The sequence below is a fragment of the Cetorhinus maximus genome, chromosome 20, assembly GCF_964194155.1.
Source record: "Cetorhinus maximus chromosome 20, sCetMax3.hap1.1, whole genome shotgun sequence".
In the NCBI taxonomy this organism is placed as follows: domain Eukaryota; kingdom Metazoa; phylum Chordata; class Chondrichthyes; order Lamniformes; family Cetorhinidae; genus Cetorhinus; species Cetorhinus maximus.
In genome coordinates, this window is record NC_135898.1 from 7,887,325 (window position 1) to 7,910,766 (window position 23,442).

The 23,442-nt window shown below is 47.6% G+C and overlaps 1 protein-coding gene across 2 annotated transcripts; it reads right to left on the reverse strand.

The window, feature by feature from the left end:
• Positions 1 to 855: 855 nt before the first annotated feature.
• On the reverse strand, positions 856 to 22,638 carry rassf2a (Ras association domain family member 2a). Of its 2 annotated transcripts, none has more exons than XM_078565430.1 (11): positions 22,500 to 22,638; positions 17,759 to 17,832; positions 13,673 to 13,748; positions 11,730 to 11,881; positions 10,850 to 10,932; positions 9,453 to 9,619; positions 8,215 to 8,316; positions 7,179 to 7,230; positions 4,256 to 4,377; positions 2,637 to 2,734; positions 856 to 1,639 (listed from the first exon to the last, which is right to left on the reverse strand). In XM_078565430.1, exons 2-11 carry the CDS (start codon positions 17,818 to 17,820, stop codon positions 1,570 to 1,572), a joined length of 984 nt encoding a protein of 327 aa, XP_078421556.1. In that variant the 5' UTR covers positions 17,821 to 17,832; positions 22,500 to 22,638; the 3' UTR covers positions 856 to 1,569. The 2 variants fall into 2 exon arrangements, with proteins under 2 accessions (XP_078421556.1, XP_078421557.1); XM_078565431.1 differs by lacking the exon at positions 22,500 to 22,638 and adding an exon at positions 18,021 to 18,049.
• Positions 22,639 to 23,442: the final 804 nt, after the last annotated feature.

Below are 23,442 nucleotides of genomic sequence, written 5' to 3' on the forward strand. Positions count from 1 at the left end.
CTGCTTACAGGCTTCCTGAGGCCCCACTGCTCACAGTGGTGCAATATTGTTACTTCATCCACCTCCTAACTGGAGAAGTCACATTACTGAGGGAAAAAACAAGACTTGCATTGATATAGCGCCTTTCAGAATGTCAGGATGTTTTCCCAAAGCGCTTCAGACACCAAACTTTACTTCTGTAAATTGTAACTCATGTCTGAAACATGGCAGGCAACTTGCACACAGTCAGTCTCCACAGGCAGAAACGTGATCATGACCCGACCATCCGTTTTAGTGTTGTTACATGGAGTGAAATATTGGCCAGAATGCTGGGGAGAACTCTCACGATCTTCTTCAAAATAGTAGCATGAAATCTTTATTGATTGCGTGAGGGGGCAGAAAGGGCCTCAGTCGAATGCCTCATGCGAGAGGACAGCATCTCCACCAGTGCAGCATGCCATCAAAGAATTCTGTATCCCACTGTCTGGAGCAGCACTTGACGCCACAACTTTCTGACTGAGAGGCAGGAGAGCAGCCATGTGAGAAGATCAACAGGACAAGAGAAAAGCCACAGAAATAGAGACAGCTGGAAAAGTCAGGTGCTGGTCTGGTTTTCCCTCTTTTCAATGGGGTTAGTCTTACAAGCCTCTGCAGAACACTGAGGTTTAAGAGAGCAACATTTCAAAGTAGCTTTTGTGCTGCAACCCAATAGGATTGTTCACCAATAGTTTCATTCCTTGTGCTCTCGGATTTCAATAAAACATTTGACATTCATTTGCCAATCTGTGGCTCACCTAAGTTGAGTACCATGACACCGCTCAGGTTGCAGAGAACCCCAGAGATCTAACCTACCCTTAACATTCGAGTCTGTTCTAGAACAGTGATCAAAAAGTAGTTTAATAGCAAAATGGAGTGGTTCGAGGCGAATTATAGTATTGTTACAGCATAGAAGACGGCCATTCGGCCCATTGTGTCTATGCTGGGATGGTTCAGGAATCGGGTTGCCAGTTCTGATTGGATGTATTCCCAAAGGTCTCATCAGGATGTCCTGACCTCTCCCCACCTACACCACCTGCCACGCTCCTGTCACTGCTCATCCAACTTGTCTATCCTCATGGTTTTCCCAACTTTTCACAGCAATTAGAAATAAGCAGAGTCTTTATCACTCACTTTGTTGATTCTCAACTCAGCCTTTTCTCCCAAAACTCTTATATTTCTGAAAGAATTGCAAGTGTTCAAATAAAATTGGTGGGGGTTGGAGGGGGGCGGGGGGGCGAATGGTGGCAAAGGTGATGTTTTTGAATGCTCCTCCGACATTTTCTCACCTAGATTTTGTTCAGAGTGCTGAGCGGAAGATTCATCTTCAGTTGCTGAAGACCTGAGGGAAATTCAAGAGAGTTGGCAACCCTGTTCAGGAACCCCTCCCAGCTAACATTTCTCCACAGGTGCCAGTCTGGAAGGTGCATGTATGTCCCACTCGTCGGTAGGTAGTGAAGTGCATAGTCTATGCGTCATGGCCCAGACGCTAACAGCCAAGAGCGCCTGCTCAAAACCATCCCGTACCAGTCAATCCAACCGCTGTGCCGAGTCTCAGATATGTGCCCAGGACTCTGTCAGCTCTTGCACTCGTGTCTCAATGATCGCACGCATCACTGAATACCTGGAAAAAGAAACATCGTCATCTCAGGCTACATTTTGAGTGACAGTGCAGCACTCCCTCCATACTGCGCCGGGAGTGTCAACCTGGATGAGGTGGTCAGGAACGGAACTTCAACACACAACTATCAGTCTCGGGCAATAGTGCTACTCCCTCAGTTACAGCTGACAGTGCAAACTTTAAGAAATATTTCACTTAATCCCTAATTTCGCCTCATACTTTATTCTTGAATGCTCTTAACCTTTCACTTCCAAAGCGAATGCAAACTGAATAGAATTTAAGGGGAGCAGGTTGAGAGAGACCTTGGTGAAGACAAATCTTTGAAGGTGAGAGGACAGGTTGATAAGTCTGTGTAAAAACCATATGTGATGTTTGGCTTTATAAAGAGAGACTTAAGGGTACAAAAGTAAGAGAGTTTTTGTCAACTTTTATGGTGTAAAGTATTGGGCAGGAAAGTAGAGTTGAGGTAAAAGATCAGGCATGTTCGTATTGAATGGCAGAGCAGGCTCGAAGGGCCTAATGGTCTACTCCAACTCTAATTTCTTATGGCCAAAGCCTTCCCACTGTTAAGTGGAGATCTTGCACTGGCCCAATAAAACAGAGGTTTGTCTCTCATCCATAATCAATATCTATATCCGTAATTTTATTCAAGAAATCTGACTTTAGCCTGTATATCCTGCCAGCTTTTTCACTCACATGTTCCCGTGTTTTTAGTTTTCATTGGAATTTCCTGTGTAAACATGTCATGCTGTTGTTACACCCTCCCACCAGTGGCGGCGCTCCAAAATTCTTCCAAAAAGTAACGTTTGACAGAAATATTAAAACGTGCAAAGATATACTCTAAATTAACCCAGAGGTGTTCAGTGGTCCTACCAAAATTACAACCATGAGCAACAATTCACCTTTATCTTTTCCAAAATGGGCTCCCCCACCCCACCTCCCGAAAAACCAAGAAAACATCAAGTTGGCCCACAGTGCTGAGATTTGGACAGGAACTCACTTGCGTGTTAACTTTTTGACTTCTCGATCTTCCTCTTCCTTCAGTTTTACAATAAAACTCTGCAGCACTGGCATTTCAAATTTGATGTACTGAGCAACCTATATTCGGGTAAGAGAGAGTAAAAAGACAAGAAATATATACAAATTGAGACAAATATTTGGAAATATTTCAACATGAACCAAACATTAATACTTCCCCTTCTTACTTCCTGGCATTACAGCTGAGGTCGATTGTAATCGGTTAGGGAGGCAAATAAGAATTTCACACAGATGTATGAATCTGATACATGTTTGAGCCTCCTTTGAACCTTTATTCATCATAATGGAAAATTCCTATGTAAATGAGTCATGCTGTAATTACACCTTTGTGCCTGTGGTGGCAGTGCAGCACCTCACTTGTTCATCTCTGAGCTTGTTCTCCTGCACTCCCAACAAATTCTAATCCTCTACTTGCCATTAGGACTGTGTAAAAATCAGACCCAGAAGATTAGAGTGATCTCAACCAGCCAGCTTGCCTCACACACAGAGCCTGGTCAGGGAAACTCAGGTCACCCCTGGTGATGAGGTAGAGAACATTCTCATTTGTCCTGGGTGGACATGCTTGCAAAGGTCCCTGCATTGTCGAGTGTGCAGCAGCAATGAACCCCAGCAGCACAGCTCTTTCCTGCGCACATAAGACCATAAGACGTAGGAGCAGAAGTAGGCCATTCGGCCCATCGAGTCTGCTCCGCCATTCAATGAGATCATGACTGATCTGATAATCCTCAACTCCACTTTCCTGCCTTTTCCCCCATAACCCTTGATTCCCTTACTGATTAAAAATCTGTCCATCTCAGCCTTGGATATACTTAATGACCCAGCTTCTACAGCTCTCTGCAGTAAACAATTCCACAGATTCACTACCCTCTGAGAGAAGAAATTCCTCCTCATCTCTGTTTTAAACGGGCGCCCCCTTACTCTGAGATTATGCCCTCCGGTCCTAGATTCTCCCACAAGGGGAAACAGCCTCTCAGCATCTACCCTGTCAAGCCCCTGAAGAATCTTATATGTTTCAATAAGGTCACCTCTCATTCTTCTAAACTCCGAGTACAGACCCAACCTCCCTCCATCCCCAGAATCAACCTAATGAACCTTCTCTGGACTGCCTCCAATGCCAGTATATCATTCCTTAGATTAGGGGAACCAAAACTGTTCACAGTATTCTAGGTATGGTCTAACTAGCGCCTTCTATAGTTTTAGCAAGACTTCCCTATTTTTATACTCCATTACCTTTGGAATAAAGGCCAGCATTCCATTTGCCTTACTGTCTTTTGGCTTTCTGACTCCCTACAAATCGTACCCAATCTTTGCTCGGAGCTCTTTGCCAAGGTCACTGCAAGGCTTGATGGGGGAATGGTCATGGTGACTGCTATCCTGTACCTCAAGGGGTGCCAGGAGAAAACGCACATCCATTCATGTGTTTCAGCCCATTGTGAATCCCACACATGCACTCACACACCGGCAGCCCATCTCGTTCTCGGTCTGTACCATTCAAAAAGAATAGTTTCTCGATTGCAACCTCCCTCAACCATAGCCCCACAGGCAATTCAATCGATCAGTAAACATGAAAAAGGGACTCACATCATAGGTGACCTCTTCACCCAGGTCTTTCTCCATCAGAAATATTTTAGCTATGGCTTCGCATGGTCCCTGAAGAATACGGGAGATCAGAGGGTAGTCTGAATTCTTCAATTTTGTTCTTTCTGGAGAGAGTTACACCGTCAAAAAGATTAGAAAGAAACCTGTTCCAGTCTTCACTTAAATTGTAAATTTTTGTAAATTGTAATTTTGCAACTGCAGAAGATGCAACACCTGCCCCTTTACTTCCTCTCTCCTCACCGTCCGAGGGCCCAAGCACTCTTTTCAAGTGAAGCAGCATTTCACTTGCACTTCCCTCAACTTAGTCTACTGCATTCGTTGCTCCCAATGCGGTTTCCTCAACATTGGAGAGACCAAACGCAGACTGGGTGACCGCTTTGCAGTACACCTTCGGTCTGTCCGCAAGCATGACCCAGACCTCCCTGTCGCTTGCCATTTCAACACTCCACCCTGCTCTCATGCCCACATGTCCGTCCTTGGCTTGCTGCATTGTTCCAGTGAAGCTCAGCGCAAACTAGAGGAACAGCACCTCATCTTCCGACTAGGCACTTTACAGCCTTCCGGACTGAATATTGAGTTCAACAATTTTAGATCATGAACTCTCTCCTCCATCCCCACCCTCCTTTCCGATTTTCCCCCTCCTTTTTGTTTTTTCCAATAATTTATATAGGTTTTTCTTTTCCCACCTATTTCCATTATTTTTAAATTTATTTCCATCCATTGTTTTATCTCTACCTTTTAGCCTATTTCGATCCCTTCCCTTCACCCCACCCCACCCCCACTAGGGCTATCTGTACCTTGCTCGTCCTGCTTTCTACCCTTAATTAGCACACTCCTTAGATAATATCACCACCTTCAACACCTCTTTTTCCTTTTGTCTGTGACATCTTTGGTTATCTCCACTTATCACTGGCCCTCTATCCAGCTCTTCTTGTCCCAACCACCCCCTTAAACCAGCTTATATGTCCCCCCTTTTCTATTTTTCCTTAGTTCTGTTGAAGAGTCGTATGGACTCGAAACATTAACTGTGTTCCTCTCCGCAGATGCTGTCAGACCTGCTGAGTTTTTCCAGGTATTTTTGTTTTCGATTTCCAGCATCCGCAGTTTTTTGCTTTTCTCACTTAAATTGTTCTGTGTCCCCACTGCAACAGGGGAAAGAGTCAGTGTGTACGGTCCTGTGTTACATAAGAACCTAAGTAATAGGAGCAGGAGTGGACCATTACACATTAAACTCTCGGAGTTGAGTAGGAGTAGAGGAGTAGCCCCACCATTCAATAAGATCACGGCTCATCTTTGCCCTCAACTCCACTTTCCCGTCCAATCCCCATATGCCTGAGACACCCAAAATCTGTTGATCTCAGTCTTGAATATATTCAATAACTGAGCATCCACAACCCTTTGAATGAAGACATTTCTCCTCCTCTCAATCCTAAATAATGGGCCCTTATCCTGAGACTGTGCCCCCCTGTTCTAGATACCCCTGCCAGGAGAAACAACCACTCAGTATCTCCCATGTCAAACCCCTTCTGAATCTTGTATGTTTCAGTCAGATGGCCTCTCATTCTTCTAAACTCCAGAGAATAGAATGTACTCAGCCTCGCATCCTAGGATACCCCCTCATCTCAGTGACCAACCTAGTGAGCCTTCGCTGTAACTACCTCCAATGCAAGTATATCCTTCCTTAAATACTGAGAGCAAAACTGTACACAGTGTTCCAGGTGTGGTCTCATCAAAGCCCTGTACAATTGCAGCAAGACTTCCTTATTCCTGTACTCCAATCCCCTTGCAATAAAGACCAACATTCCATTTGCCTTCCTAAACGCTTGCCAGTTAGGCACATGCTAACTTAGTGTTTCTTGTGCAAGTCTACCCTAAAATCTCCGAACCTGAATATTTACAAGTTTCTCACCACTTAAATAAAATTCTGATTTTCTATATGTGCTAACCTGCATGGTAACATCATACGATGTCTGTGTGTACTCTTCTGTGTCTTCCTCTATACTGAGCACATGAGTAAGATGCAGAGCATATACCCACACATCATATCACAAGGTCACTGTGTTTGTGGCCTGTCTCTGACCCTGTCAAGTTACACTACCTCACATGGTAGCTACATCCTTATACACAGAGAGAAGACATTGGTCAACTCAAAGAATACGAAACCTTCTATTTTGATATCGTTGTTTGCACACCTTTGGAATTGAATGGAAAAGAATTTTTGAAAAAAGGTCCAAAATGCTGAAGAAGCTGAAAGGGAAAGGACAAATTTGACGAGGTGCAGGATTGAGTGCTGGAAATCTGCTTCTGGCTGTCCGTGAGCAGCCAGCCTAAGTCAGCCCAGTTCCCAGATAGACAGGTGAACATCTGCTGATCTTCTGTCAAGGGTGGCGGGGGGAACATCATCCACTCAGGTGTCAACCAGAGGGGTACACTTTATTTTCATCCATGGCTAAGCCAGCATTTATTGTCCATCCCTTACTGCCCTTGTTCAGAAGGTAGTTAAGATTCAGCCACATTGCTGTAGGCCAGACCGGGGAAGGATGGCAGATTTCCTTCCAGAAAGGACTCTCGTGAACTGGGTGGGTTTTTACGACAATCGGCAGTGATTCATCATTAGACTTTTAATTCCAGATTTTTGTGGAATTCAGATTTCACCACCTGCCAAGGTGGGATTTGAACCTGGAATCCAGTGACAATGCCTCTAGCCCAGTGACAATACCACTGTGCCAACGCTTCTCCCGAAATCTCCAAATTGGCCTGAAGATCTGGACCAATCTGTTGTGTGTTTTCACCAGATTCACTGCCAACCTGTGAGATTACTTTGACATTAAATTGACTCATTTCTCCCTGGTGTATGAACTTGCTGTGCAAGATCTCAAGAAAGACATACCCATCAGCCACTCACCTCCGCTGGTGTGAACAATATAAAGTGCAAATTCATCAGAACTGTTTTCTATCTGGAAAGAAAAGGGGGAAAAAAACATGACAACACCTTTCAAAATCTTGTCCCTTGTCCAAGGCAAATCTCTCAACTTTGTGACCTCTCTGACCCCGCCATAGATCCCCACCATTTCCTCCCAATCTCCTTTCCTCTGTTAGCATAGGCCTTGACCTACAACAACCTGCATTTACATAGTACCTTTGCTGTTCAAAAGAAAGGCTCAATGCCTTGCCCTGGGAGAACCAGACAAAGAATGAACATTGAGCCTAAGGACTCGGAGGGGAGACCAATAATGTGGCCAGAGATGGATTTGAAGAAAAGCAGTGAGGAGCGTGGAGAGATTTCAGAAAGGAATTGCAGACGATGCAGGGGTTTGTCTGACTGAAAGCATGGTTAACAATGGTGTGGTGAGGGGTGCGGCACATGTGTACAAGAGAACAGAGGTAGAGGGACAGAAATGTTTGAGGGAGTTAGACACTGCTTGCAGGGCTGGAGGAGGGTGACTGAGAAAGGGAAGGGATTGAAATGTCAGGAAGCGGGTTTCAATTCAGAGGCAGCAGAGGAGCTGGAGCCAATGCAGTCCAGTGAGGACACTGGTGATGGGTGAATGGGGCAAGGTCTGAGGCAGTGCGCAGGGAGCAGTGTTCGACCAGCTGAAGTTTCTGGAGGCTGAGGGCATGGGAGAGCATTGCAAGAGTTGAGACAGAAGGAAATTCCAGTGTATGCTGGAGTGAATATCGAACAAAAGTCTGACAGTACAGGGGCAATGGAATTGTTAGCATTCCCAAATAGACAAAAAGTCCCAGGTCATACAACACAACACAGAGAGTTGGTCTCACAGCTCTTGTGAAAGTACTTTCTGGATGAGTGAAGGCATTAACTAGGTGTTGTAACCAATTCACGTTCATTCCACAGCTTGCAAATCGTGAACTATTTCTCACCAACACCTCTTTCCTCCCACTAAGTCGGAGAAGCTGGTTTGTGCCTGCCAACTGCTTACCTTAAACTTGTTGAGGAGTAGGTTTAGGACCTGAAGAGTGCTCATGGTGCTGTTCACACGGACATTAGTAACAGAACCAAACGCAGGAGTGAAGACAGACGTCTGCAGAAAGAGAGAGGAAGAAAATCACAGAATGGTTACAAGTGCAGAAGGAGGCCATTCAGCCCATCATGTCTGCACTGGCGAGAGAGCGTGTTCCACAAGGGACTATGTCAAAGAGACAATCCAAACAGAGGTAGAGCAGAAAGTTGCCACTGATTTTTTTTTAAATCCGTTCCCAAGATGTGGGCTTCACTGGCTGGGCCAACATTTGTTGCCCATCCCCAAGTGAAGGTGGTGGTGAGCTGCCTTCTTGAACCGCTGCAGTCCATGTGGTGTACGCACACCCACAGTGCTGTTAGGGAGGGAGTTCCAGTTTGACCCAGTGACAGTGAAGGAACTTAGCATGAAAACCATTCCCCTCATGGGAGCACAGCATCTAATCAGTGTGATGAGAATGAGAAAAATCTCAAAGGGGTATTCAGGGCTTTTATCCAGTGAAAGCTTTTAATGTATCGATAAATAATAATAAATAATAAAGAATAAACCAAAGCAAAAAACACTCAGCACACCAGGCAGTATCTGTGAGAACTTGGATGTTTTGAATCATGAACCCTGTTTCTCTTTCCACAGATACTGCCAAGCCTGCTGAGTATTTCCAGCATTTTCTGTTCTGACTTTAGGTTTCCTACATCCACCGTGTGTTTCTCTTTCCTCCTTGTGTGTCAGACAGCGTCATATCTGATTCCTGACTGCTCGATACTGACCCTGCTCACCCAGCACGGGGGTCTCCCTGATCAGGGGAAGAGACACAAATGGCGGAATTGTGCGCCGGTGGGATTTTACAGTCTGGCCGAAGTCAACGGGCTTTTGAACGGCTCACCACATTTTACATTTTACCCCGCTCCTGTGAAATTCCACCCCAATGTATTTTACATATTCCGTGAACACGTGCGTTCAGCCACGATTGAAGAAACAGGTAAAAAGGTGATTTGAGTGAGAAGGCAAGAGGCAAGGTGATAAAGCCTCCAAGGATATATTGAAGCAAAGTTGGCAAGCTGACAGGCAGTGCAATGCTCCAGAACGTTCACACTGTACTCAGCCAGGCCTGCCAGCGGAGTGAAGCTCTGCCACACTGTGGCGCCATTTACCACCCTCTCTTGGCGTCCCGCTAAGTGCTAGATCAATCGGTGACCCACCTTATGGTTATAAAAGTGACCATTGATAGAGAAGCGATGTCGTCTAATTTTGCGCTTGTCACTCGGTGACCGCAGATTTGCCCTCCGGAAGATCAGGGCTCCGGCATCACTCTTGGTCCGCATTAACTGTGAGCTCCCTGCATCACCCGAGCTGCACTCTTGGAAATCTGGAGAAGCAAAAGGGGAACAGAGTGTATTCATTCCCCGCTACCAGTCTCTTCCTCTCAGCTAAACAGTCACCCACCCTCCAGCCCGAGGCCACATATCCAGGCCTGGCCATTCAGTTGTCAGCGGGCTATTCCTCCCTGGAGGCCTTGATCCTCACCGAGGATGAGTGAAAATGCCACTCCCCCCTCACTTTCCCCTCCAGCCCCAGCCGTTGGATGAAGAGGCCCAGCTGATCAGAAAGAGAACCATCCATGTCCCAGCCTTGGCTCTTCTTCCCAATGGAGCCAGTCTGGAACAAGCACAAAGTCAAGAGATCACCTCTTGGTGGTTCTGACTGATGAGAGAGCCAGGCTGGGGGGGCAGGAGAAGAGGGTGAGTGGAGGGGGGGAGGAAGAAAACACAAGGAAAATGGCCAAACCCAACTGTCCACTCGCCGGGAGAGTCGCTGGGAGTGGTTCACAATAAGGATGGATCTGCAATGAGACTGAATCGGTCACGGACCAAGAGGTAACTGCAGACTTCCATCAGCTCCACAGTGACATATCTTGGACTGAATTAGATCTTTACTTGATCATTGGCCAGGTCGCTCAGCACAGAAATTAGGAAAATGCTACTTCACACAAAGGCTGGGACACATGTGCAACTCTCTCCCACAAATGCCAACTCAATTCATACGGTTGCCAACTGTGATTCAATGTATTCCTGGAGGTTTCATCACACGGTCTTGCCCTCACACTCCAGGAATTAGTCGGCCAACACATCCATCCTTGTGATGTACAGCCATCCTGCACCAATTGGAGAGCAGAAAGACTCATTACCCAATTGGACTCGGATTGACTATCAGCCCAACAGCCTTTTTTTGTTCCCAATTTTCAATATTTTTTTACATCTGGTAAAGAGAAATGTTCTTAGAAAATGACAAAAAGTCCCATTTGTTTTGAACGTCCGGATGATTTTTGCACACAGCAGTGTCCTGGAGATGGATCTGCAATTCCTGGAGACTCCAGGCTAATCCTGGAGGGTTGGCAACCCTATCAATTCATCATTTTCCATCTGGGGCAAGAGGTTTTTTGTTTGAAAAGGGAGGTGGATGAAGTTTAAATAGAGAGGAAGCATGATCTCACTGAATGGCAGAACAGGCTCAAGGGGCTGAATGGCCTTCTCCTGATCCTATGTGACTGCATGTTTGAAACCTGGACATTGCAGGATGAGAGTGAGAATAGACTTACAGTCGTCTGTCTCCTTCTTCTCAGGCACACTCTCAGACTCTTCCACTTTGATATCTGGTATAACAAATGTTGTCTTGGTGGGTCTGTGTGAGGAAGAGCATTTTATCAGGACTCCAACAAGAATAAAACAGATAATCAGGATTGAGAAACATCTCCCAGCAGACTCCACAATGAGAAAATATCATTCAAAAGCAGAAAGAATCACACCGGTCCCTTCTCATTGCCATTCTCTTCCCTGTAACCCCTCCCCGTCTTCACCCCCTCTCCCCGTCTTCACCCCCCTCCCCATCTTCACCCCCCCTCCCCGTCTTCACCCCCTCCTCGTCTCCACCCCCCCTCCCTGTATTCACCCCCCCTCCCCGTCTTCAACCCCCCTCCCCATCTTCACCCCCCCCTCCCCATCTTCACCCCCCCTCCCCGTCTTCACCCCCCCCTCCCCGTCTTCACCCCCCCTCCCTGCCTTCACCCCCACTCCCCGCCTTCACCCCCCCTCCCCGCCTTCACCTTCCTCCCCGTCTTCACCCCCCTCCCATTACCTTCCCCACGACACCTCGGTATCGGGGTGAGGGACGGGGTTCGAGATGGTATCGGGCTGAGGGTTGATGTTGGAGTTAGCATTGCGGTTTGGGTTGGTGTCGGGTCGGGGTGAGGGTTGGATTGGGGTCAGGGTGAGGGTCAGGGGGGAGGGTCGGGTTGGGGTCGGGGTGAGGGTTGGATTGGGGTCAGGGTGAGGGTCAGGTGGGAGGGTCAGGCTGGGGTCGGGGTGAGGGTTGATGTTGGAGTTAGCATTGCGGTTTGGGTTGGTGTCGGGGTTGGGGTGAGGGTCGGGTCGGGGTCGGGGTGAGGGTCAGGGGGGAGGGTCGGTGCAGTGGCTGCCCACCTCTGTGCTTCAATGCTGCAGCCCGAGTGCCAGGAGGTGGATGAAGGCGGGGGTCGGATCCGCTCGTTGTCATCCTGCATCTGCAATCGGATTGGCCGGCGCAGTCCCCATGAAATGTTGAGAAGCCCCTCGATGATCAGCTCTTCTTCTTCCTGAAGAGGGTACAGAGGAGATTTACCAGAATGGTCCCACGCGGGGAGGGAGTTTAATACAAAGTGAGATTGCAGAAACTGGACTTGTTCTCGTTGGAGTAAGGGAGATGGAGGGGGAGATCTGATAGAGGGGTACAAGATTCTGACAGGCTTAGATAAACTAGACAAAGAAAAGCTGTCCCCATCAGCTGATGGCACATAAAACACAAAACACAGGCTGAAGGTTTTGGACAAGAGGTACAGGGGGAATGTGAGGAGGAACCCTTTTTTAACACAGCAAACAGTAATGGGCTCAAGATTGGCTGGATACTTCAACTTACAGGATTACAGGGATCAAGCAGAGGAGTGAGACTGACTGGATTGCTCTGTAGAGAGTTGGAATAGACTTGATGGACTGAATGGCCTCCTGTGCCATTAATGACTATAACTCCTCAACAAAAGAGAAGGCTGAGGGGCGACCTGGTAGAGAGGTCTTAAAAATGATGAAAGGTTTGGACATATGGAAGATATTTACACTCGTACAAGGGACCACAACTAGGGCCCATCGATATAAGACAGACAGTCATTAATAAATTCAATGGGGGAATTCAGGAGAAACTATTTTACTCAGACAGTGGTGAAAATGTGGAACTCACAACCACAGGGAGTGGCTAAGGTGAATAGGATAGATGCATTAAGGGGAAGCTGGATAAACACATGAGGAAGAAAGGAATGGAAGGATATGTTGATAGGTGAAATGACAAGGGTTGGAGGTGGCTCAGGTGTAGCATAAACACCCAACAGTTGGGCTGAATGGCCTGGTTCTGTACTGTAAAAGTCACACACAAAACCACATGTGCCCTAGAGATTGCTGCCCTCCAGTGGGCTTAGGAGGCACTGCAAGGGGCTCATGCAGAGGATGTGACGAGCACACAGTCTATCTCTTCCCCTTCTCTTGTTAATTGGGTAACACACAATCAAACAACAGAAAAATCTGAATTCAGTGAGTAGCGGTTGAACTCTGCCAGGATTTCTCCATCCTGTGCAAACACTACATGCATTTAGATAGCGCCTTTCACAGAGTAATGTTAACATGGTATAAGAGGGAAAGAGCGGCGGAGTGATAATGTCACTGGACTAGTAATCTGGGTACCCAGGCTAATGCTCAGTGGGCATGGGTTCAAATGTGAATTAGGAGCAGGAGGAGGCCACTCGGCCCCTCGAGCCTGAACCCACGGCAGCTGGTGGAATTTAAATTCAATTAATAAAACCTGGAATATAAAGCTAGTCTCAGTAATGATGACCATGAAACCATTGCCAATTGTCGTAAAAACCCATCTGGTTCACTAATGTCCTTTTAGGGAAGGAAATCTGCCCTCCTTACCCGGTCTGGCCTACATGTGACTCCAGACCCACAGCAATGTGGCTGACTCTTCACCGTCCCCTGAAATGACCGAGCAAGGTTCTTTCAAGGGCAATTAGGGATGGGCAACAAATGCTGTCCTTGCCAGCGACACCCACATCCCCTGAAAGAATAAAAAAGATATTCCCAAGGTGCTTCATGGGACACCTGGTCACATGAGGAGGTATTAGGTGATGACAACTTCAGTCAAAGAGGCATGTTTTCAGGAACATCGGAAAGGAAGACACGGTGAAGGCTAAGAGGCTGAGGGAAAGAATTCCAGAGCTTAGGGCCGGCAAAATGAAAGCTTGCGTTTCTCAATCTCAGGCCTCCAGGTACAGCCGCCAGGCTGATCCTACATCCTGTGGATTTTCATTGTAACCTACATACTATCCAAGTAAAGAGCTTACCTCTCTGTGTCGGAGCTGAGCGGTCTGTCCTTTATAATAATAGTTGTACGTCTTCAAGTGTCCCAGGAGCTCCTTCCTACGGTAAAGAGGGGAAACAAAGTATTCTTTTATTGCTTTCCTTATCTTTGCCCCACTTTCATTACCACACCCATGCATGCGCACACACACGTGTCAGCTGCATCTCATGGCTAGAGTGCTTGCCCAAGTCAGAAGCTTGCCATTTCAAGAGACTTGGGCACACTTGGACTGACACTTCAGCACAGTACCGAGGGAGTGCTGCACTGTCCGAGGGTCAATACCGTGGGGGTGCTGCACTGTCCGAGGGTCAGTACCGAGGGGGTGCTGCACTGTCCGAGGGTCAGTACCGAGGGGGTGCTGCACTGTCCGAGGGTCAGTACCGAGGGGGTGCTGCACTGTCCGAGGGTCAGTACCGAGGGGGTGCTGCACTGTCCGAGGGTCAGTACCGAGGGGGTGCTGCACTGTCCGAGGGTCAGTACTGAAGCTTCCTGACTTGGGAAGGAGGACCAGCAGGTAGTCAGCAGTTAACAGGAAGGCTACAGAGGGGTGGCAATGAGTCCAGTTGTGTACCAGTTCTTGTAAATGCTCCACCCACCATGAAGCCAATAAATCTGTGAGCTGACAAAGAGAGTCTCTGGGTTCACTTCAAATCCAGCTGCTCGGTCAATCAGGGACAAGAGCCTGCACCTTCAACCTTCAACATACAACTAGCCCCATACTCTTGCCATCAAGTGTCCTTGCAATATATTCAACTGTCATGAAAACAAAGGATAGCCAATGAACCCATCCCTGTCAGAGACTGGGAATGTCTAGTGAATTGCTGTCATGTTCAATTGTTCTGTGTTTGATTTTGAGAGTCTGTTTACTATTGATGCTCACTGTGCTTGATTGGTTAGGCGTGGACTCAGAAAAGTAAACACAACTGCACAAAGAGCAAGAAGCCAGAGCTGAAGCATGGAGCAAACATTCTAAAGTATTGTGAATAAAGCCTGTTACACACATATAAACTAGTGTCATCTCTGCATAGCTTGGAGGTGTAAAATATATAACAGGTGAGAGGAAGAAGATGATTAACAACCGCAGTTGATAACCTGAATCCAATCACTTATTTTTTTACCCCCTCGGTCTCTTAGGCTTCCAAAAGTTCCCAGGGAAAGCATTCTTGTTCTGAAATTGAGGGGTGACATTGCGAGTGAAACTGGAGATCTTCCCCCACCCCTCCCTCTCTCAGCACATCAATCCCAGTCAGATATCAGACCTACATGCAGGATTAAACTCCTTTGAATCAGCCTCGGCAAAGCTTCTTGGCCTCAGCAAATGTATCAATGGCACTTGCCATGACCCATATGGGCCAGTTCCAGGCCGCACTCTGGACCCTTCAGTGAACAGGGACAGCTTGTCACTCCAGTCAGTCAAGGTATAACCCTCCTAGAATTAACACACAGTAGGTCACAGCCCCAAACAACAGACCAACTTGTATTTTCATGACACCGTTACCATTGTCAGACATCCTAAGCTGCTACACAGGAGCATCAGCAAACAAATATTTGACACCAGGCCGCGTCAGGGGGAAAACAAAGAGGGTTAAGGAGCATCTAACAGCAGGAAAGAGACGGGGAGGCTCAGGGAGGGAATTCCAGGGCTTAGGGTCCAGGCACTGAAGGCACAGACATCAACAGTGGAGCGATGGAAATGAGGTATGTCTGTCCAAGAGCCCAGAAGAGCAGAGCATGAATATTGAATCAAAAACAGAAAATGTTGGAAAAACCCAGCAGGTCTGACAGCATCTGTGGAGAGAGAGAAACAGAGTTAACGTTTCGAGTCCGTATGACTCTTCCTCAGAGCTCTGAAGAGTCATACAGACTCGAAACGTTAACTCTGTCTTTCTCTCCACAGATGCTGTCAGACCTGCTGAGTTTTTCCAGCATTTTCTGTTTTTGTTTCAGATTTCCAGCACCCACAGTATTTTGCTTTTATCCACATGAATATTGAATGGGTTGTTTGGTTTCAAAACACTTCATTACAAAAGACATGGGCAGATCTTTGACACGAGTGGTAGCTATGGAGCCAGGGAGCAGACAAGGGGACCTGTGAAGTGCTTGGATCCATTTTCAGTCTGCACTTCACTTGGACTTGTCAAAAATCATGTCAGCAGTTCAAATGCTGAGGATTCACAGTCAAGAATCGTCAGCTGGGTGAATGGGAAAGAAAGGGGAACTGAGTCCTTTCATTTAGGGAAATGCAGAGAGTTGCACACAAGGAGCTTGATTTATTTTAGGATTTCAGGCCTCAAAAGGAGTGACTTCATCTTTCATGTTAACCCCACGTAAACTAAACAAAAGCCCTCTTTGTATACTTGGGCCTCTTTCCCCTATCCAACCCCCAACCCTTTGTCTGGCAAGTGTTTCTTCCCCCCTGCTGAGTCCCTCTTCCACGTATCCTCTGTTACTTCTCTCAAGAGCAGGCTATTCGACTACATGGGGCGTTGTGTCCCAATCCAACTTTGTCCTCACTCAATGTCCATAAAGCAGACACTCAGGGCACACAAAGGAGGCCATTCCACCCTCCCTGTAGGGCTACCACCTCTGCTTGGACATATTCCTGAAGTTTTCACCCCATCACCATCCATCTCTAACCACCACAGCCGGTTAAATAGCCCTTCTTTTCTAAAAAAGAAAATAAGAAAATCCTTCTCCAATTTCTTTAACAAACGGAAGTGAAAGGCACAATTGGTCCATGTCCCTCTGATCCAGCTCCTTGATAGTTGGCAGTGGTATCCAGCAGATACCATCTTCACATCCTGAAGGCTCTCTGGTAGTCGTGGAGGACTGATAAACCCTACGCTTATATCTATGCCGACTCCTGAGCGATCCATATGTAATCCTTACTGCTTCGCTCTCTCCTCATATCTCCATATCTTCCCTGCTTCACATAGTCCTCCCATTCTCTTTTAAGCCATGCCCTTCCCTGTGATAAATTATTCCATGCTCCACAACCCTCTGTCTAAAGAAGCTTATCCTACATTTCCACTCCTCACTCTCCGAAAGATTACTTTAAAGTTGAGGACTCCATCGTCACTGGCTTCTGCACCGCTCCATCCCCTCTCAACAACCACAGGAGGGGTTGGACAGGGGAAGACTGTTCCCTTCCCTTACGCACTGTCTCAAACCCTCTCATAGTTTTCAAATCTCGCTTCCAGCTTCTTGCTCTTCAGTGCCTACATCCAGCGAGGGCTGTGGACCTTAACCGAGTGTCTACAGTGACCTCTTTTCAGAGTCTCTCCAGCCTCCTCGCCCGAGATCAGGTATCTCGGTGCAGATCAGGTCACGGAGCTGAATCCTATGGTGTTTGTGTCTCTCAGCAACTCAGTGCCATTCCCGACTGTTCAATCAGGAGGGAGGCTGCATGTCCAATACTTCCTCAGCCCTATATATCCATCACATCCTCCAAACCCAAAAGATCGTGACAAATAGGAGCAGGAGGAAAGGAATCTCCAAAATGGTTGAAGAGGGAAGATTGGCAGGACTGTGGGGAAAAGAGTGGAGGAAATGGGATTAATTTGCTAACAGCAGTCACGTTGGACCAAGTGGCCTTCTTCTGTGCTGTCCAATTCTCGAATCTATGAGTCGGCCCCTCAAGCCTGCTCTGCTGTTCAATGAGATCATGGCTGATCTCCTACCTCGAGTCCACTTTCCCAGCTGCTCCCCAAATCCCTGGATTCCCTCAGTCCAAAAATCTCTCAATCTCAGCTCTGAACGTCCTCCATGACTGAGCTTCCACAGCCCTCTGGGGTAGAGAACTTCACAAAGATTCACAACCCTCCTAGTGAAGAAATTCCTCCTCGTTTCTGTCCTGCATTCTGAGTTTCTAACCATGAGTTCCAGGCTCCCTAGCCAGGGAAATCATCCTCACAGCATCTAGCAATTGGATGTTGGCCAACATTCTGGGATTCCAAGACGAGTGCCCCTCTCAGTCTCTGTCACCGGAAGGAAAAGGGGAACAGGAAGGAAGCATTGCTCTCGATTCTGCTTTGCAATCTCGGACCCTGTCCATGGGGCTCTCACTCACTTGGGAATATACTTGTCTTCCCCAATCTGAACGGGGTCTTCCATCATCGGTGGGACAGTCATTGTTGGCTGGCTCTGGTGAGAAAAAGAGAGACAAGATGGCAATGAGTGGAGAAGATAATTGACCGCTCTGTGCCAAACCCGGTGAGCACTTGCTCACAAGATAGCCCTTCCTCCCAGGACAGTTACTGGCTCTGTTTGCAGTCCTGCTCCAACACATCAACCTTATCTCTTCAACTTTGTTCATGCTGTACACTATTCACCTTGGCTTCAGCAGCAGCTGCAGATGGTGCACCCTATGGTAAAAATAGAGAATATGATCATGAATCACCTTGACATGACTCTGTTTAACATCGCATCCAAAAGACAGCACTGCTGCAGCTGAAGTATCAAGTCTAGGTGTTCTGCTCAGGTCTCTCGAGTGGGGTTTGAGCCCTTGACCTGCTGACTGTGAGACAACCAATGTTACCCACTAGACCACAGCTGACACCTAAGCTGCTGCCAAACGGCAAATCTCACAAGGAAGAAAAGAATGGAAGTTACTTGGGTAGAGAAGCAGGCAGTTACTGCTCATGGGGAAGCATGATCAAAGTCGTCCCTCTCCACACTGAAACACGTCATTGCACAGCCCACTGCAAATGGACAGCCTCAAGACAGGGACTTTCTGTAACAAGAACCAGTGGCTTGTCATGAACGTGCATCAGGGCGTGTTTAAACTCTGTGTGTGTCACTTCAGACTGGCAACTGGGAATGGATGGTGGCGAAGCATTGCAATCCATCACCCACCCACCTCAGTAGATGACAGATCTGCAGCCACATTGCTGGAAGATTCCTTGTGCAGCCAGGCAAGAAAACAATCAGACCCAGTAAGGGCATTGGTGATCAGCCAGGTTCAGAGGGTGAGCTACACGGCCCATATACACTAGGACAAGGCAGGAGAGCAGCAATCTGGGAGCCTCATGGCTGACACATAGTTGGTTCTAGATGGACGAACACAACAGACTTTCAGATCCTCATTTCATTGCTAGAGTCGCTGTTACCTTGACATTACTGCTCTCATCTACCTCTGTCGCAATGGATCATTGCAGCTGCATCTGGTACTCAAACCCCAACCCCCCCCACAGAACTTCCTCCCAGGCTAGTGGAAAGTGCCCATTTTATTTTACCAATGCTGATTCAGGCACCCAGATAACCAAGCTGTTTCAGCAACAAAAAAAAAATCCTTCTCTTGCTCAACACGGTTCAGCACAGCCAAATTGCACATTGCACACCCACTGATGTTTAAATAGAGTAGTGAGGGGTCTCGGGGGAGGCAGAATGACAGTTGGAATCCCGACAGTCATTTATCACCCCTTGGCTGACATTGAGAGCCACATTGAAATTCTGCCTCGAAGGTACAACACCATTCTACAGTACACGCTGTTCACTGTTTCTTCCCACGGATTGGCTGTGAATTGCTGTTTAAGGAGTTTGCAGTAATAATATTATTCTCTCATTGTGTCTGTGCATCATTGGCAAACAGAACCGCTTTCAGAGAGGTGAGCTACGTTTTGTGTTGTAGGCTGTGGCCTCTTAAAGGTGATAGGCAGAGAGAGAGCCAGCGGGAGAGAGAGCGAGAGAGTCAAAGAGATAGAGAGAAAGAGAGAGAGAGAGAGAGGGGCGAGAGGGGGAGGGGAAGAGAGGGAGAGAGACAGAGAGAGAGAGACAGACAGACAGGGACACACACACACACACACACACACACACACACCCACAGAGGGGAGGGGGGAGGGAAAGAGAGAGACAGAGACAGAGAGAGAGAGAGAGAGACAGACAGAGAGACAGAGAGAGAAAAGAAAGAGAGAGGAATTTACTTTGCTTCCATCCCATCAGAAAGGGCTCTACGATCTAACAGAACGCCAGTGGTGCTCTGACACCTAATCACATTCCGGGCACAGGATGACCCAGAGAGCATGCTGGACAAGTGCTTGATGCCAGTGTGCCAAAAAGCCACCACATCACTTGGTATCAAAGTCATACAGCACTGAAGGAGGCCATTTGGCCCATCATGCTTATACCAGCCTAGTCTAGAAAGCTGGATTGCCAAGATTGAATCCATTCCCTGGAAGAGTGATTTCAAGGCTGTGAACTGACCCTGGGTTCCAGGTGTTGATTATACACTGCTCGAAATTTGTACTCAGCATTTCTGTCTTGTTGAATGTTACTCAAATGACCATCACCAACACAAGAGAATCTAACCATCACCCCTTGATGTTCAATGGCATTACCATCGCTGAATGCCCCACTGTCACCATCTTGGGGGTTACCATTTACCAGAAACTGAACTGGACCAGCCTTATAAACACTATGGCTAAAAGAGCAGGTCAGAAGCTGGGAATTCTGTGGTAAGTAACTCACTTCCTGACTCCACAAAGTCTGTCCACCATCTACAAGGCACAAGTCAGGAGTGTGATGGAATACTCCCCACTTGCCTGGATGAGTGCAGCTCCCACAACACTCAAGAAGCTTGACACCATCCAGGACAAAGCAGCCCCGCTCGATTGGCACCACATCCACAAACATTCACTCCCTCCATCACTGACGCACAGTAGCAGCAGTGTGTGTACCATCTACAAGATGCACTGCAGGAATTCACCAAGGCTCCTTTGACAGCACCTTCCAAACCCACGACCGCTACCATCTAGAAGGGCAAGGGTAGCAGATAGATAGGAACACCACCACCTGGAAGTTCCCCTCCAAGTAACTCACCATCCTGACTTGGAAATATACCGCCGTTCCTTCACTGTCACTGGGTCAAAATCCTGGAACTCCCTCCCTAACAGCGCTGTGGGTGCACCTACACCACATGGACTGCAGCGGTTCAAGAAGGCAGCTCACCCCCACCCACTCAAGGGCAACTAGGGATGGGTAATAACTGGTGGCCCAGCCAGCGAAGTCCACATCCCAATAAAGAATAAAAGAAAAGGCAACAATGGAAAAGGTCTGTTTGATTGGGGTTTATCCTCCTCCAGACCAGCAGTAACCCTACGCCCATCTTCCTCACATTCATTCATCCTCTCTAATAAACTCTGAGAAGGTTAATAGCGTCTGCTTCAATCACTGACTCTGATAGTGCAATTGACAGCTTCATAATGTTCCCCCCAGTCGCTGTCATGATCACTGCTCATCGAATGCTATTTCACCTTGGACCTAAGTCCGTGATGGATGACTCATTGGGATCTGTCTGTTTCTGTGTGTAACACCCCTCTATTACTTTCAACACTCCACAACCCCGTCTTCTTGAACGAAAGCAGCCTGCTGTTTCTGTCTTTCTTCATCGCTGCATTTAGTCCCATCACTCCCATTCGTAAGTCTGCTTTGTGAACGATTGACTAAACACATTTCAGTGGATCACTGAAAAAGTCACTCTCTCCCTGTTCATGCACAAACCAGCTGGGTCCAGTAGCCAGGAGAAGTGAACTGCCTCCCTGCAGCTACCTCTGGGTGGGTTATTCACAGAGCGAGGCTGCAAGTGTGCAGCTGTGAGAGCGAAGCTGGTGCAAACACACTGCACAGAGGCCAAGTCAGGAAGTGTGTGGGTGACAAACTGCAAATAGGATCCCAGAAAGGTGCAGGAAGGGCAGCAATAAGAGGTTGTGAAAAAAAAAACCAGAGCTGAACTGGCTTTGAGAAAGAACCAAACAGTGTGGGACACAAGACAAACAGTCTTCAGGCATGCCAAACATGTGTGTCCTTCAGAGGTGAAAGGTGCAGCTTTCCTGAACACCATTTCCCCACCAGAATCATTAGCAGTCAGACGTGCAGCGCAATCATTGCAGGCCACATCTGGGTTCGATCAAACAGCTGCTGAGTGTAACAATTCTCCCCTGACAGTAACAATATCTCACCAAGCCCTCACGGCAACATCAGAATGACCTGAAATCATAGCTCCCAACCTCATTCAAACATTGACCACCTTATCTGCCAGGCAATTCATGGACAAGATGCAGAAAGCAGCTGCTGCCTTTGGGAGGGAGAATAAAAGGCAAACAAAAGATTTTGTTTCAGAGCACTGTGAAACCACAACTTGCCAAGTCTGTTTACAAAGATACAGAGCAGGGCCAGTGCCATGGAATGACAGCACTGTTGGTGAAAAGAAGAGAGTTTTCCTCACTTTGAGATTGTCATTGCACAGTCTTTCTCTCACACGAACTCCAGTCCTTCAAGCTGGGGTTATAGGGCACCAGCTAACCTCTCTCTCTCTCTGTTAACCACACCCCTTTGCTCATTCCACAGGGGCGAAGTGAGACAGTGGGCGATGCCATCCTCATGCCAATACTTTGAGACGTGACTCCTAGCCCGATGCTCTCCTCACACAAGCTTATGCCAGTGATGGCCAATGCTAACTCTTGGCTTTGCTGGCACAGGGAGCAGCCCAGACTATTCACAACAAGCGCCCCATTTTCACTGTGAGCTAAACTTATTCTCCCTCTGCTTTGGATCGGAGGGAAGCCTGAATTTATAACGGGTGGGGTGGTGGCGAGGTTCAGTCCTTCCCCGTCTGAAGGCAGCTTTCTGGCTGACCATCACTTGAGCAAAAAGCAAAGCTGACACCCGGAACCAGCTGCCTTGTCTGTTTAAATCAGTGAAATGCCCTGGAACTTTAACAAGGCTGGGTGTGAGGGGAGGTGGGGGGTGAGGGGTGGGGGAAGAGAAACTCGCCTGGTAGCAGAAAAGAGGAGATTTTCCTGTCCTTTTTTTACCTCATTAATAGCTTCTTTCTTCCATCAATTCAGCGAGGCTGTGCTCCAAGCCGCTGTCTGGATCGCTCTTCACAAAAGCTCTGGCCATGGGGGTCCCGGTCCTTTTGAAAGAAGCTGCGGAACTGGGGCGATTTCAAATGATTGACAGGGAGGGCGGCCAATCGGCGGCAGCCAAGGGACATTGGCAACATTGCTTCGCGATGTAACAAAGAGGAGAATCGACCAATCAGCGGCAAGGAGGGCGGGATCTCAAGGCAGACAATGACAGACTGCGTCTGGTCAGATTTAAAGACACAGACACACACACACACACACACACACAGGTCTCACAGCCCCCCCCCCCCCCCCACACACACACACACACCACCGCCCCCCCAAGAATATCTTAACACAGAGATAGTTAGCCATCCGCACACAGGAACCAAAAGCCACATGCACAAACGCCTCCCCTTGTGTTAACAAAATATTTCTACTCAAGAGAGAGAGGTGAAGAGAACTGCAAACCTTTGCAACGAGATCAACATTTCAGGGCGTGTAGGGTGCCAGATCTCAGGATGTTGCCTTGCAAACTGCTTCTAGCAGCTGCAAAGAAAGCCTGTCACGTGCCTGACATGATCGGAAATTGCAGAAGTGCCCTTTCATCTTATTCCTGTCATGTCAGAGAGGATGTAACAGGGGAAAGAGTCAGCCCTGGAAAGGCCCTGCTCAAAATGCCCTTCAAACCCAAACATGAAAGAGTTCAATGCCCAAAACGTATTTATCGTCCTCCCTCAAGGGAGGCCTGGGATTATATAGGGGCTCTTGCCCATCTGTCAAACCATCTGTACCAGTCTCAGACTGGTAGAAGAGTTAAACACATTCTAGATTAGTGCAGCGGAGACTCCAGTGTCGAATAGGCAAAGCTCTGTGGTGTTACCTTCAGAACTTGTAGTTGCTGCCAGAA

Excerpts from the sequence above, each read along its gene's own strand:
- rassf2a (XM_078565430.1), bottom strand. The coding sequence starts at position 17,820 with ATGACTGTCCCACCGATGATGGAAGACCCCGTTCAGATTGGGGAAGAC. Across the intron at positions 8,317-9,452 it reads GTCACTTTTATAACCATAAG|ACGTCTGTCTTCACTCCTGC; the intron begins GTGGGTCACCGA and ends CTCTTTCTGCAG. Across the intron at positions 7,231-8,214 it reads TACTCCTCAACAAGTTTAAG|ATAGAAAACAGTTCTGATGA; the intron begins GTAAGCAGTTGG and ends TTTTCTTTCCAG.